This window comes from Aplidium turbinatum, chromosome 7 (genome assembly GCF_918807975.1).
Source record: "Aplidium turbinatum chromosome 7, kaAplTurb1.1, whole genome shotgun sequence".
In the NCBI taxonomy this organism is placed as follows: Eukaryota; Metazoa; Chordata; class Ascidiacea; order Aplousobranchia; family Polyclinidae; genus Aplidium; species Aplidium turbinatum.
This window is the reverse complement of record NC_137478.1, coordinates 29,868,646-29,884,965: the sequence shown is the minus strand read 5'-3', so window position 1 is coordinate 29,884,965 and position 16,320 is coordinate 29,868,646. Positions and strand designations below refer to the sequence as shown.

Sequence of the window (16,320 nt, the reverse complement as noted above, 5' to 3'; positions counted from 1 at the left end):
TCCACCACCGGCCTCCACACGGTGCGCATGGTCTGAGGGTCCTGGACGACAAGACTGCTGAGTGGCCGAAGGTTTCCTGCCCTCCAATCTAGCCTGGAAAGATCGCTCATACGCCATCATCATTAATGCTTGCATGGTGTTGAGCAAGTTTGCTAATGGGAAAGTTTCTTGCTAGGCTTCAGTTGAGCACTGCTGCTCTGCATCGAAAGCGATTGCCAATAGGGCCCCCTAAACTTAACTGTGCCTTTGGCCTCCGTGTTCCTTAATCAGGCACTGCCTCCATAATTCCAAAATAGGTGATAGTTTCTTTGTAGCCTACTTGGGCCTCCAGAAAAGTTTCGAGCTTTTAAAATCCTCTCAGGGAAATGCTATTGCCTGCTGAACAACTTGACCAAGATGAAAAAGTGGCAAGGGCAAGTTGACTTTTACAAAGATGTAGGCTTCAGAATTTCGGATTTTTTTGTCAAATTTTCCCGAACTTGAAATTCTACTGACAAATCTGATCAATAGGCCTACCATCGTTTTCGTCCATTTTCTGCAAAGATGATTAATCTAAAAAGTTTTTAAATTTGGAAATCATATTCTGAAATGTTCATTGAAAAAACACAGCTAACAGATTTTTTTCATATTGTCAATAGACATTGAAAAGAATAAGATGTAAAAAGGGCAACCATTAGCCTAGGCCTACTAGCTTGGACGTAGTCAGCGATTGCCAAATCTCGTTGTTGCTGAGGCCAGTGGTGGAGTTAGATGGAGGCATTTTTCTTCGATGTTTTTCTTGGGAAGGCCTCAGTCAATTTAGACCTGCGGGCGAGGCCTATCAGTTTAGCAATCATTCAGGCTATTTTGTATAGGGAAGTGATTAAAGGTTTTAAAAAATACTTATAATGTTTTATTTTGTTTAACTAGCCAACCAAAAGCTTGAACCCAGAAATGATGTGAAATTAAAGCTTTCATACCAAAAAAATTGCAGAAGTTCTCTATTTTATTCGACAACGAATGCAAATTGTCTATTTTAGTAGATGACATGCGAGAAAATTTCTCTCTTTACTTACAAAAGCAACAATATACTACTAGGTTATGAGACAAAAGCTGCAAAAGAATAGTGAGAAACACTTGGAGCTTGCTTTATTTAAAAAAAAGGGTCAACGTTTTTTTGTTTGTATTTTTACTTTAAAATGTGCAGTTGCATTCATCATATGGCACTTTTAAAAAAATTGAAATGTTTAGCCGCAAATTTATATCGTAAAACATTGATCATATGATGGTTCCAATGTTGTAGGTCAATCAGCTTAAATAAACATTAAAAAAAAAATTGTTTTGGATAAACTTTTGGTTAAAAATACCAACTGAAATCTCTCCCGACAAATACATAAGAAACTCGCCACAAGAGTGCAGCCACACGTCTGGGATAGCAGCGCAGGTAACCGTGGAGATGTCGTTGATTTCAGCTTATCCTGGACCTGCTGTTTTAGTTGTTGTTTTTTTAGGTACACAGAAATTTTGTGACAAAAAAATGAAGTGCGAAAGAGAGTATTATCAGCGTAGTTTGCGGGATTATATTTGATAAAAACGGTATGAAATTATTCTAAGAAGAAAGCATAGCCCAGCTAAAATTGACAAAGAACCAGCACCACCAATGGGTGTACCGGTAGTTTACAACAGGAAGAAAAGCTACCATAATTAAAAAACAAATAAAAAATAATCGACACTTCAAAGATTAAGCCAGCTTATATTTTTTTACTCAAATAACTGCAAAATTCCATGTGTTCTTTTTTCAGTAGAGCAATTTCACTCAATGAATACGTGGTCAATTAATGAGAATATTTTCCAAATGCTCAAAGGATGTATGTTTACCACTTTGGTCTATAATAGAAGTAATTTTATTTTGTTCCTATTGTAAAACTATACAGTGGATTGAAAATTACTAGTGCAACACAACAGACAGCTGGAAGTAGCAAAATGACATGTCAGGTCATTGATTCAGTAGTTTCCATTTAATATGCTACGGTACAATATATCAGTGTATTTCTTGCTAACACAACTCCACACGGTATTTTGGAATGGCTTTTCCAGCATTGTACAAATCTTCTCACCAAAAATTAGCCTCTTGTCATTACTGTCAAAACAAGACACTAATTTTTGTTCACATCATGACATGCTTTCTTGCATTTTTGTCAATTCGACCTAAGTTTTCTGCTATATGACAGAAATTCGGATAGATTATTATGAATTTGCTTTTAAATTAGATTGTGCGAGAATTTGATGTCAATAATCATAGCCTATGCATACCCACTGCATGACTGCATGATCTGGATCAAACTTTTAGATCAGGAATTCTGTGTCTTTAAAGAGGCCATGCTTTAAAACACCTGTTTTTTCTTTTTCAACAAATGTCAATTACGCCTCAGGGTTGTGTAATCATATGTGGGATGTTTTCTCAATGATGTAAACTAAAGTGTTGCCAAATTTTATTGTTGTAAGCAACATGTTGTTATTGCACTTCCATTTTGCTAGATGCAATATTTTTGATTTAAATGTCGCCTAGTTTTATTACAATATCAGGAAACAATTATATTTGTTGACTAAAAATTCTTAGTTTTTTTACTGCCCAGTTGTTTAATTATGACACAATCACATATTTGAATTTGTTGACTACAAACTCTCCATTGAAATGTACCTGGAACAATTGCATAATCTAGCAGCTTCAAGCTTTCTGTCATATGTACGGAATGACTCAATGTACATTTACAACAATTATTTAAAAAAAAGAAAGGTGTTTCAGAACAAAGTGACTTTCAACCTGCAAGACTCAGAATTCATAAAATGCCACAATTTCATGGTGATTCAAAGTAGTGTTGGTAGGTCTGCATCGACTTTTGTAGTTAGTAGCCTAGTATCTTTTTCGTCTCGGACACGTTAATGGCAAAAAATAAAATGATTGATTGATTGAAGTAAGAAAGTGGAATTTAAAGAGTAGCCCATTATAGCATTGACATCAAGTTGGCATCAAATTTAATCTTACAAATATATTTGAAAACAAAATTAGAACATTTCAACCTAGTCTATATTTTATCTTGCACTCTTCATCCTGTTCAAACATTCATGTTTACTTACACGTTCTTACAATTCAGCTGATTAACAATTAATCAAGTTTATCTCCAAGCCATATTTGTTTACTGGAATGTTATGCAGATGAGCATGTTTACTAAAATAATTTAGCCTACTGGTCATTTGGAATGGGTTAGGTAAGTCCAAGAAAGCGCTGGTCATTTAAGTCTTAATAGACTGACATATCTTTACAAGTTTTTAGGCCAAATAATTTTTCAGTAATGTTTCACTAGGCGAAGTGTATTCATATGGCGTCAGCTTTAATTAACGTTGCTCTGACAAGCATACGTCCCCCACATGCTTCATATTATGGTGAAATCAATGATAGCAACCCAGTAGTGATCGCTGCAAGCAAAGAGATCAAAGAAATCATCGCTTATTTTAGTAAAAAGGCTTCTGGTGCTGTTAAGAGTGATGAAGCTTGCTCCCGGGGGTGAGTAGCCTATTGCTTACCTCAAACCGGCATAGTTGCCTATCTTGTGATAAGGGAAAATGTGTCAGCTAGTGATGTAAAGATTTTGGTGTTTGTGCCATTTTTGCATTTTCACATAACAATATACAAGTTTGAAAATTGTGACAGAAAAAATTTATTTGCACTGGACAAACTACATCCAGAAGTTTTTTTTATGTTTATTTCACTGTACATTGTAAATCAGAAACAGAAAACTTAAGCCAACAAAAGTCAAGACTGCTTGAGTTGTCTTTTTCTTTCAATGTTTATTTGTGTGCAAGTTTGAAAGTAAATGAATTGTTTGACGAAATATAATTATTTTTGTATTGAGACATCATCATCATCAACCAATTTTGATTATACAGACCATAAATTAATTTTGATGTTGAGGGTGTGGCCTGTCGGTGTTGTTTGAGAGTGAAATCTTCCTTTCCACACCTTACGGACCGTTGGGTTTGTGGTCCATGTTTATGGCTACAAGGTCACGCATTATGAGTTTATCCCAATAAAGTTTTGGTCTACCTTAACCCTGCTGTACTGCGATGTTGATGCACCTGACTTGACTGATCCACCTGGTTCTATGCTCAATGTGTCCAAGCCTTCTCAGTTGGAGGTCAATTGGGAATTATTTACAATATTTGAAATTTATTTATTCTTCAGGTCTAATTGGCTGTTTGATGTTTGGAATAAATACGAACCCCGTTTGCCTGTCAATCTATTCTACACCAAGCTAGTAGAAGTTGGAGAGTGCTTAAGAGAACTTGGCGTGTATGAAGTTGCCAGCCGTCTGTGTTATCGGAGATACTTGATAACACGATATGGAGAATTACCCACAGTGCACTCAGAGAATGCACACTCATTCAGAAAATTATATTTTGATGATCAACTAAGTATGGATGATCACATTCTCACGTCCAAAGCAATACTGGTATTTCATTTTAAATATAGTGTGTTACGTTTCCTCCATGTTGTAAAAATAATATTATGGTTTATGAATACGCTGCAACTGTACTGTTATTTTGCTACTATCAGGATTTTAGTACGGTACAGTATATATATAAGTATTATAAAATCGTGGTTGATAATAATAAAACAAAATTGAATATGTTTTGGTCTTGAACAACTGTGAAGGCATGCCGAGCTCTTATATAAATATGTTGTAACACTTCGATTGATCTGTAAAATTAAAAAATTTACCCTTTCCATTAGGTCCCAAATTCGCTCAAATTGCAGCTTATGTAATCTAGAGGTAGGGTAGCCACAGAAGTAGCCTAGTTTTAAAATCACTTTCTAAAAGTACTATCTTTTGTAGCAATCTTAAAGTTAATCATTTGTTTTCAGGGAATGTATATATGTGAATACAACTGCATTTTCAAGCATGACCATAACCTGCTTGCCAGTGAGTCTGCACCGCAGTGTCTCGCCATAATGAAGGAGATGCGCACTTTCATGCAATGTTTGATGGCGCACGAACCCTTATGTTGGATGGTGTACAACTGCACCATACTTATTTATCAAATATGCAGGGTGTTTATGGTGGGAGGAAACTCCATCAAGGTGAGTGTACTGAGCCATCATCCAGCTTTTTAGCTTGTCAGATAATTTGAAAACATATTGGTGCATTTTACATTTGTAGAGATATTTATTTTAATATTAAATACTCCAAGATCAGTCCCAAATCGTGGAATCGAAATGCTCCAAAATTAAATCCCTGGAATGAATAACTGTGTGAATATTCTGCTAATAAATTGTCAGTGAATCTACATCACATCACTGGGTGTAGTGGGTGTAGTAAGTGCATTATTTGTTTTTTTTCATTTGTTCAGATTGTGGAATTTCTGTTGTGGGCTGCTATGTGCATGGAGACTATGATTCCACTGCTTGGTGTGAGATACCTCGGTTGGAGAGTGACTTTGTACTCGGCTGTTTGCTTGGCTTATTATGATTGCAAGGCAGGCCACCACGCTGAGGTATTTACCGCATAGAGAATGTAAAAGTAAAGCATTATTCATTGATTGAGGGAATATTTACCCTCGGACTGAGAAAGCTTCTATGAAAGCTTCATTCTATTAGTTTCACACACTTGTAAAGGATTTGAACCACTGACTCAGGCTCGGTTACCGAAATCGGCAAAGTGAAGTTTGCGATTGTTGAAGTGTGAAATCTTAATTGGAGTTCATCATCATCATCGGCCATGCCTGAATAAGGCGTCGGCTACTGTGAGTCTCCACAACGATCGATTGTCCATTAAGTTTTCAAAATCTTGGTTTGTCCATGTTGAAAGATTTTTGAAGATTTTCAAACGTGGAGTTAGTTGTCAATTTTAATAATAAAGTATTTTGAATGGTGTTATATTCATTGGAGGTATGCATTGCTCTTACCGTTTCACAAGGCAGTCAGTGTTTTATCAAACAGTAAACAAAACAAGCAGGTTTGGCAACTAAATTAAATTTATTAGTAGAGTTTTCGCCGCCGTAAAGGTAGCTTCGTCAGTAGGCTACTCTTATTCAAATAGAAACATTAGAAAAGAAGTATATAAAGATTCTATATATCATACAAATGGAAATATTCTATTTGAATAAGAGTACCGATGAAGCCGTATTTATGACAGCGAAAGCTCCACTAATAAATTTTATTTAGTTGCCAAACCTGCTTGTTTTATTTACCGATATTATTCGTTTGTGTGCATCCTTAAACAATTCTCCCAACAACGAGAAGCCTGAACGCAAGTTTAAGAGTCATCAGAACCATTGTATTACTCATCAGAACCACTTTATTACTCATTTATCAGACAGACAGTGTTATCATGTTTACGTGATGTAGGCCTTTGCACGAAGAGGATTAAGCAAGTTGCAAGAACTGAGTGAATTGGAGCGATTGAGCAGCAGCACCACGAACACCGAGACGCCAAAGATATTCCGCCAAGTGAAAATTTACTTATATTGCCAAAATTATGTAATATCACATTTGAATAGCGTTGGACTATTTCTAATGTTAAAAAAAGTTTGCCAATTGAATTTTCAAAGAGGTGTGACATGTTTTCAAAATGTTCGTAAATATTAAAGTTGTTACCAAAGTAAAATGCAGTTGTATTTGATTATTATAAAAAGATCATTTGTATCGAGTGGATGATTTTTCTCGCTATAACGCACGCAACAAATTGCAGGCAACCACCAAAATGGCTTCAATGATTTTCAAAAGAAGCGTTTATGAAACAAGGAGAAAACCAAAAGGTTACCTGAGACCGAAAGTTCGCAACAACCTAAAGGACCCTGGCCAGGTGGTTTCATTTTATTGTTATTGTCCACTGTTAATTACAAAAATACGACACTTTGATCCGAGTTGAGAGCACAGTTTGGGCACCAGTGCGTACGCCGAAGGGTTTTGCTTGTGTTTGTAGAATAACTAATTTTCTAACACAAAGCTGAAAGCTATCTCTTCTCCACCCTTTATCATCATCTTCATCATTACGTTCCTTCCTCTCGTCGAGGGTTGGAGGCAATGAAGTGCCATGTTTTTTTTAAGAGATTTTTCTGATGCAGTTTTGTAATTAAGTGCTGACCAGTCCTTAATATCATTAGTCCAAATCCATGGTGGTCTGCCCCGATTTCGTTTTCCATTCATTTTCCGAATCTTTTATTTTGCCATCTTTTTTTTGTTGTCATCAAGCTCGTGTGTACTGTGTCGTTCTCTGCATGTTCGCCCCAACAATAAAAAGCAAATTTGAATTGAAATTGATTTTGTTCATTTGTTGTTTGATATCGTGACGTTTTCCTGCTAGAAAAGGGAGTTTATATTTTTTTGAGACGAGAATTTGGTTTTTGAAGTATTTCTTTTCATCTTGTTTTTGTTGGTTAAGGTAGCCATACTTTGAATGGGTTGGGCCTTTGTTTCCGAATCGCTGTTAATTAATGCAAGGGAACTTATTTAACATATAAAATGGTACGGCCCATGCATCTATAAAACTTTGACATAAACATAAAACAAAACGTTGTTTTTCACCTAATTAACACTTGCTTAGTTTGGTCTGCATCACTTTTAATCGTTGTTTATTAGGAATACTTTGAATCGAGGTAAATCGGCATTATTTTAACTAAGCTATTCCTTTTTCAGGTGACGTGGCCGCGCACCGTGACAGAGAAGCTTTTAAGTGACATGTTTGAAGGTAGCGCCGCCCAGTTCCTTGGGATATTGGAGGCGCTGTCTTCATCTCATAGGAGGACTCTCCATAATGGACCAGCATCCACTGATGCGGACATGATGGAAGTCAATACTGAGCTCTTCTTTGCTGGAAAGGAGATCATTGCAGGCTGGTTGTCTTTTTTGATTTGAATTTTATTTTTACATTGCATGTGATAACCTACTGTCGAACAAATAAATTGGCTTGTTAGGTATGCTTATGCAGAAATGACAAAAAGACTTGACAAAATAGTTGATTTCCATGCTGTTTAGTTGTAATTAGATGAGGCTTAAGAGTAAAAATTATAAAAGACACTATATGTAGCTTATACATGCCAATAACTTATCAATGTTAGTAATTTCGTACCTATAAGCTCCATGTTTAACCTTTTTCTCCATTGGTAATGTATAAAATTGCACAAAAACAAGTTTTTTGTGTGCCTTTCTTTGTTCAAAGCAAGTTGCTTGTTTCTAAAATCGCTCAGCTACTATCAATGTTTATAGAATCTGCAACATTGCCTAACGTAACCTGCATATTCAGGTGGTGGTGGGACTAAGGGTTTCATAGCGAGTGGGGCTGACCATTCGGTGCTTGCCGGTGTCCAGCATAAATACTCCCTCATGGAAATGGCAGCGGAAGGTAGGATTAGAAAAAGATGCATGGTATAGTAATGCATCTATTGAAATTAGCAAGCTGGTTTCATCAGTACGCTTCTGTATTTTGTTTGTTGCCGTTTGCCATATTTTTTTTGTTTGATTATATCATCATTATAGCCAGCCTGTGATAACCCACCGCAGAACGAAGGCCTTCTTACCAGAGTAAGACATGGCCTGTTTTCACATAAGCAATCCCTGTACGGACTTTGGGGGCGTTTATTTTAGTAGGCCTAGTTGTGTTCGACATAATATGTGGACAACATTAAATCCTTCACTGAAACACGCACTTCGAAAACAAACCAAAATAACTGACTTTTGCGTTGAGTTGAAGCGGGATGTTGTTTCGAAATGTTTTTATTTTAAACAATGTGAAAAACAGCGCAAAGCCCCACGACTTGTCTTTTACCCTGCTTTTGGCTAATCTTAGATTCTCGTACATTTCGTTTACGTTTCGATGCACTGCAATTTGAAATCGCATGAATAACAAACTGAAGACAAACGATTTCCATGTGGAAATATCTTTGTTTGAAACGAGCCCTGCATTCCAGGCATGGATGGCGTCACCATCAGCAGTGTGGTCAGGTTCATCAAGCTGGCATTCTGCTACGACAATTGGACAGTGTTCAACACCCTGCTTGACTGCGCACTAATCTATATTAAGGTAAGTTTTGCATGTTAATACTGTAACGTTGGCAGTCTTTTCTCTGGTGAAAGTAGCCTCCCTGCAATGCACGTTTGTTCTTCAAGCAAAAAAGATCTTTTTTACATTGATTCAACGTCTTCTGACGTGTATGGGAAGCACGCTACAATTCGCTGGTAAAAACCAAAATGGCATAAAAACTGCCAAATCCATGTGTGACATCCACCGTTGATGTTAAGCCTCCCACTTGTACACGCCAGGCTAAGATCCTGCAGACATTCCTTTGCTGAGGGCGGATAGCTGAATACACGTAGAAGCACTGAGGCTACTACGAATATTAGCCCAGTGGAATTGAAATTGTCCTGCTTCTCCAGACAATCACCACGTTTAAAGAAATACTTGACAATCTTCGTAGACACAACATAGTGGAGTTCTAGAATTTTTTGAAACAGTGTTTTACTAAAGAACGTTGTTCTTCAATATTTTTTGCTGATTACTTATCAACTCCAGACTAGAACCTTATTACTTATTCATCGGCTTCTCTTCATTATTCTTCCAAGCGCCATACATTAATGTGGATTTAACCCTTTTTTGAAGTATGCTAAAGACTTCATAATTTGACGTAGTATTTTTTTACTTGCTTTTTCTTTCCCAACCATCTTTTCCGAGTAGGTCACCAGGCGAAGTAGATGAATCATTTACTCTGTGCATTACTGGCACGTGTTTGTGGGCGATAAAGTATTGTAAAGTGAAAAAAATGATCTTTACAGAAATCCGGAGACGGATCAGGTAAAGAAGGAACGACGGAACACAGCGGAACGGAGTTGTGTCTCGCTCTTCTGCTTGTTATGGAGAGGGTTGCTCACAATCAGACCTTCAAGAAAATCAACCATGCTACCAGTGTCTCTGTGATGCCATCTGGTGGTGAAGATGACCCCCCTCATACACAAGTAAGATGGGATGGAATTTCTATTTTCTTAACTATCAAGATATTTTGTTCGCGTAAAATTGCATTTTGTTGATATTCATCAAGACTATATTATTTCTTAATCAAAGACCGCCTCATGTGATTTGAAGTAGGTTGCATGATCGAAAAGCTGAATTTTGATTTTTTTTATTGCGAAACGGTGATTTTCAGAATGATTTCTGAACGTTTTAAAATATAATGAACAAGTGGTATCGATTTCATTCTCTTTAATGCAGCGTTGTTTGTGGTTTGAGCATAACATAAAGTATCCATGTATGGATACGAGAATCAAGCTGACCAGGCCTTCAAATATTTTATAAATCTTGAAGTTGAAAGTTGCAATATGGTGCAAAGAGTGAGATAGTGTGTTTTAAGACAGAAGTATTTTTGTCTTGAGTGTGGCTAACACAAGGTCAAGAAATCTTTGGTTCTCAATTATCTTCCGTGTTATATGTAAAGCAAATGTACTTACCAGCTGCCCAAAAAGCGCCTGTTTTATTTTTTATTTTTTAAAATAAAGCTTTGGAAAAATGGGTACGAAAGAGTTAAGATGTTTAAGAGAGAGGCAGTTATACTTGCTTTGCTTTACCCTGTTTGGTTTTTGACTTAGCAGTAGGCACTCTTCTGAAAGAGTTAGTGACATTTATTGTATGTTATGTTGTTTAAATACTGAAATAGAAAAATCCCACAACAGAGAAACTTGACGCTTCATTGCCTCCAACCCTCGACGAGAGGAAGGAACTTAATGATGATGATGAATAAATATTGTCAACATGCATCTGTATATCTCCCAGGCTTCCGCTCATTCCGTTCTAATCAACGACGACTTGGTGAACCTTGCCGAGACTGTGCTTTATTGCATCAATGAGCCCTCCCTGTTCGCTCCTCAAGCTCTGGATGGGGACGTCCTCATTGACAAGTGAGCTCCAATGGCTGGATTTCAGCTAATTTTGTAAACTATTTTCAGCACGATTTTTGGATTTAAGTTTATGTATTTTTTCCTAATCTCTTTTAAGACGTCTTGAATAGTTTCCCAGTGAGCAAATGTTGAATCTGCAGTTGTTGAATCAATGTAAAAATAACGAATCTTACTTTCTAGGTGGTCCGTCTGTCTAAACCCGTCCTCTTTTGTAGACGTTGAATCGATGTATAAAGGAAAATTTTGCTCTGTGGGTGGTACACAAGATATTATAGTATTTTAGTTTTAACAACTTAATTACTTATGTGCACTTGATAGGGATATGATCTTGGATGCGAGCTTATTGTTGTGGCAAAGATGCAAAGCCATGTTTGGCAGGCTCCCATGTGGCGCCAGGAAAGAGATATCCAGCACTTTGCAAAAGTCTGGAGAGCCAGGAAAGGTAATAACTTGTTGGGAGTCGAAAGGTTTGACCATCACAGTTTGCCTACATTGTGTGTGGATAACTTGTGTGGTTATTACGTTGGCTCAGTGTTATTTTTAGTCGGCTGCATAGCCTACTGGTCAGAGCTTTCTTAAGAGCATGTAACTGTGTCTTTTGTAAGACATATAATAGCTTGCTTGAAGGTGGACACGAAGATTGGCTTCCTTGCTTTCCCATCCAATTAATCTAAATCGTCAACTACCTGGCGTTAGCCTGGATACGACAAAAATATTGCTGTTTTTTTAATTGGATGTGATATTTCAAAAGGTGCTTTCTTTGCTTGCTGATAAACGAAGCGTCTGTAGGTGTATGTCCGTTTGTCAACAGCTGACATTCGGAGAAAAATATGTTACAAGTTTAAAAACTTTTTCAATCTTCTAGTGGCTGCACATTCTCACCGTTGTCCATTCCGCACTAGTCTGGTGCGGCATCGGAGCAGTGGACCCGGTTCTCATGATTGAGGTCACCCTAAGGCTCGCCATGTCCTTGGAAGCGGCTGCATTGTCCGAAAACTTTGGTGAGAATATTTTTGACACTGACCGTTTAGATTTAGGTTACACTCAGAGTCGAAGCTTAATTTGAATTGACCCTTGTGGTACTGACCATTGGATGTGGTCAAAACAAAACGATATTCTGTACAAGAAAAAAATCCAAAACGAAAGCTCTTCCTGTGTTGCTGGTTCTGAGTTCGATTCCAGGTTGGGTCATAGCAAAGAGCTTAAACGCTATGCTAGCGATGACCTGTACTAGTCAAATCATAACTTAAAATAAATCATAAATATTGCAATGAGGTTCGATAGATTGTTTAGGGAAGGCAATGTTTTCCTTCCATGACATCAATCACCTTCTTCTTTCATTGCCGTATTTGATGCCAAGCATTGGCTGCCTCTTGTATGAAAAGTTCCCAAGATTGTCGGTCTTTTGCTGTGTATATTAGGAGTATGTTGGTATTGGTTTTGTCGGTTTGTTGGTTTAATTAGGTTAATGATATCAAGCATCCCCATAATCTCTTTACACTATTAGCATCGTACCTGGATACTATCAGCACCGTCCTTACAAGCTACCTTTGTTTAACTTTTTCAATCCTTATTTTTCAAAGGTTCTTTCGAAGACATGAGGGAGGGGTCAAGACTTTCCGTCTATTCAACGACTCAAGTATCTCCCAGCCACCAGCTGTCATACGCCCTTCAAGTCCTCAAAGATGGGATGCAGTCGATATCCATTGGCCGGTCAAACATGACACTGAATGACGGTCAGCACGTGGCTGACATCTCGTGGATGGCCAAGAACGAGAAGGTGACCGCTAGAGGGATGTGAAACACTTTATAAACTCGTTTTTTATCAAGATTTTTTCTTTTTTCTACAATACTTGTCCAGTGGCATCCAAGCTACAAACATTGGCTGTATAGCAATTTCATCTTTCACGAAACAGTTGATTAAGTCAGTAGACGTGGCTTCAATTCTGTCATGGATCACAGTAAAGAATACATACAATGGCCACTAAATTTGTTCCCGTTTAGCTCTTAGCATTGAGAGAATGGATTCAGAGTAATTATGTACGCAGCTGCGCCTTCAAACCGCTGCTCTTATACTGTCTCCCTCATAAAGGATTGATAGCAACCCATAACTTCGATTATTACAGCCTTATATAAACACACGTACACAACAATAAATACTATTAATACTACAAAAAGTGTTCAATGTCAAGTAAAAAGCAAAGCAGAGCGAATTACATCAAATATAGTTACTACTATGTAAAACCTCTACAGCCTGTTTCACTCTAAAAGGGGGATCATCAGAAGGTCCTTTTATTTTAACTATCATCAAAACAATGTTAACAATTGAAAATATTCAGACATCAGAAATCAATGTGTCGTCATCGGACGCATTCGTGCGTGACCTCCACGTGGAGTTGCTGGTGGTGCAAAATCGACTGTCGCTCCGACTCATGGAGAGCAACACAACTAAACCATCGAACCATAGCCAAACCATGTCACGTGGTTATTCGTCACAGTAAGTTGCTGTCGTCATCTAACTAAGAGTTTTTACCTGCAGCGTGTTGTTTGGGTCGGTTTGGTGCATGAAAAAGTGACGTATCTGAAAAAGTGACGTAGCATGTTGCAGTGACGTAGCCAGAAAGAAAATGTTAGGAGAGCCAAAGCAACTGTTTGGGGGGCAAGTATTTTAATGTTTGAAATAAAGAGTTTGTTTAAAAATGTAGCTATTGAATGCAGCTAAATATTTATGAAACGTCATTCAACATGTAATACAATTTCATTTGAACATTGTAATAGTATTAAAAACATATTTTTTTGTGGGGTAAGATAAATTTTTGAGGGTACAATTGCTCCCCCCCCCCCGCAGCTAGGTGCCTAAGTTGCTGTCGCCATGCATTAGTTTTCATCTGCAGTATATTGCTTAGCTTAACAGATTGTTGAGTGTGTGGAAAGTGGTTGTTTCTAGGAGTAAGTGGTCTCTTAAATATTCAATGGATGCAAAATAAAACTTGCAAAAACACTTCAAGAATCAACTGCTATGGAAGCGACATCCACTACCAGACTATCTACAATAATATTATCATTTTTTTTGCATTTCTTGCGTACGTATTTGTATTTTTTTTTGTTTATCCTTCCTTCTTCTTCGTCTTTATTGTGCCAATCTGTTAGTTGAAAATGCAATACTTGCTTTCGTATAACTGTTTGAATGAGAGAGTGCAGCCTCGACGACTTCCTACGCCTTTTTAGGGCTACGGTCTTTCGCACTCTCTCATTGGATGCACAGTTGCACACTGTACGTTTTTGTTTGATGTACGTTTCGCATCCAAACAAAAATAATTGACCATCTATCCATGCTAAACCTGCCATGTCAACCGCACTCCATACCTCGAAATTGTGAAACGCCTCATAGTTTCATGTAGGCTTTCATATGATCATGAGTTTGATTACGTAAAGATTTACTTCTTTTCTCAGTGAAGCACCGCCATGATCTTGGTCCTGATATTTTTTTTTGAAAACTTTAGTAATTTGGCTTGTGTCTGGAAGGCAACAAGGGATGGTCTTGGATCAGAAAATGAAACAACAAAAACAATCTTCATCATCATCATTCATCATGTTCCTTCCTCGTATTGAGGATTGGATGCAATGCGCCATTGATCACGATCATAAGCTGTTCATGTCGCACTTTCATAATCTAATTTTGTCCATTCAGAGATCTTTGTGGTCCAAGTCATGCTTGGTTTGTCTTTCTTTTATCATTTATTTTTCCTATGAATGCTTCTCACCACGAGGTCAGTATCTCAGCCCTCTGTTGCTTTTGCATTGCCTCAACCATGCCTCAACTTATTAATGACTTAACTCTTTTCTAGTGGTCCTGTTGTTTCAAACAAAGACAAGGCCAAGGAGAAGGCGGGAGGAACACACTTGTCCCGGGCGATATACCTCATGGAGAAAGCGGATCTTCTGGAACCCAGAGATCCAAAGGCGGAAAAATTGCTCGACAAGGCAGTGACGTCAATTGAACACGCTCAGAATGAAGAAAAAAGGTTCGATCGGTGATCTGGCTACATTGGTGATCTGGCTACATTGGTGATCTGGCTACATTGGTGATCTGGCTACATTGGTGATCTACATGATTGCTCATTATTATTTCATTGATTTAACTTTCGCAGACGTTGAATCAATGTAAAACCAAAAAAGATTTATTTTATGGCGATCTTGGGTTTTCGTTTTTACGTTGAAACAAAACACAGTTGATGTTTTAAGCTGAAATTGTTATTTTCAATTGATATCTTGATAATCGCTTAAAAACCTTAAATGATGCAAACTCAGAAAGCAATATCTGTCGTTTTATGTGAAGAAAGGAGCGTTCTTCCCGGCTATCAGCACAAGACTCACTAGTATAGCGAGCAGTTGCGATTCGCTAACCATAATGATGTAGCTTCCACGCGATTAGTGCAAAAGTGGTGCTTTTACATTGCGATTCTTGGTTTAGACTTCTGGAAGAAAGTTGGTTGAGATCGCATAATCCTTACAACAATGACGGGGATTCTGGCGTCCCATTTCCGCCTATATTGCTTTCAAGATCCGATACCCACATGACTTTCAAACCTGCGCCTTTTAACCCTGACTCAGCTAAGGCAAGTGGTTGCACATTTGTATAATGTTATTGTCATTTTGTAATGAGTTTCTTCCTTATGCAATATTTACCAGGTTTTTCTTAATATGCAAAAATAATAAAAAAGGCAATATAACGCAAGAGAACAACTGCGCGCCCAGCAAGCTGATGCAAGAGAGAGGCCCAATTACGGATCCATAGGATGCACTGCCTAATAATTATAAACTCAAGAAAAATGTACGACAAGTCCAATTGATGTCAAGTTTGCTTGTTGTGTATCGCGATTTCGAATTTGAACTTGTCGTACATTTGTCTTGGATTTTCTTAATATGTTTGTTTTCCTGTAAATTCCAACTGAATGGAAAGTGCCGAAAAACAATCCAAACTTGGGAAGGTTTTCATTGCGCTGTAACTGTTTGCATCGCACGTGATGCAGTGTGAATGCACGTGTGCAAATAGCAACATCAGATAAAGAGCAGAACTTTAAGAGATGTATTACATTTGGTTCAGGGGTGAATAAAGTGCCCTAATGTAGTGATTTGGAAACCTTTGCAGCTTATCTTCCTTCAAAAACTTAATCACATAATGTGGGGGTGGAACAACTCGCCCATTCGCCCACACCACCAGTCACCGCAGTTGACCAACATTTTATTAACCACATGGAGCCTAACAACCTACTGGCAGGTGCAAGCAGGCCATGATTGAGTGGGTAATTTGGGCCCTCTACCAATGGGATCCTCTAGCCCCAAAGCATTCACTTCCAAGAAAAACGCACTATCCAAACATATGTTGCGGTTTC

The 16,320-nt window shown here is 37.8% G+C and overlaps 1 protein-coding gene across 1 annotated transcript in view; it reads left to right on the top strand.

Moving 5' to 3' along the window:
• Window positions 1-3,326: 3,326 nt before the first annotated feature.
• LOC145774340 (cilia- and flagella-associated protein 54-like) overlaps window positions 3,327-16,320 on the top strand; it is a 44,449-nt gene continuing 31,455 nt past the window's right edge. The window contains exons 1-17 of the mRNA XM_082585567.1: window positions 3,327-3,544; window positions 4,223-4,490; window positions 4,904-5,119; window positions 5,389-5,532; window positions 6,386-6,487; window positions 6,729-6,842; window positions 7,676-7,871; window positions 8,283-8,381; window positions 8,947-9,059; window positions 9,809-9,988; window positions 10,800-10,924; window positions 11,243-11,366; window positions 11,790-11,925; window positions 12,508-12,704; window positions 13,264-13,421; window positions 14,773-14,949; window positions 15,399-15,543. Of these exons, the coding sequence (XP_082441693.1) occupies window positions 3,360-3,544; window positions 4,223-4,490; window positions 4,904-5,119; window positions 5,389-5,532; window positions 6,386-6,487; window positions 6,729-6,842; window positions 7,676-7,871; window positions 8,283-8,381; window positions 8,947-9,059; window positions 9,809-9,988; window positions 10,800-10,924; window positions 11,243-11,366; window positions 11,790-11,925; window positions 12,508-12,704; window positions 13,264-13,421; window positions 14,773-14,949; window positions 15,399-15,543 (2,679 nt within the window). The 5' untranslated portion in view covers window positions 3,327-3,359. The remainder of the gene's footprint in view (window positions 3,545-4,222; window positions 4,491-4,903; window positions 5,120-5,388; window positions 5,533-6,385; window positions 6,488-6,728; window positions 6,843-7,675; window positions 7,872-8,282; window positions 8,382-8,946; window positions 9,060-9,808; window positions 9,989-10,799; window positions 10,925-11,242; window positions 11,367-11,789; window positions 11,926-12,507; window positions 12,705-13,263; window positions 13,422-14,772; window positions 14,950-15,398; window positions 15,544-16,320) is intronic.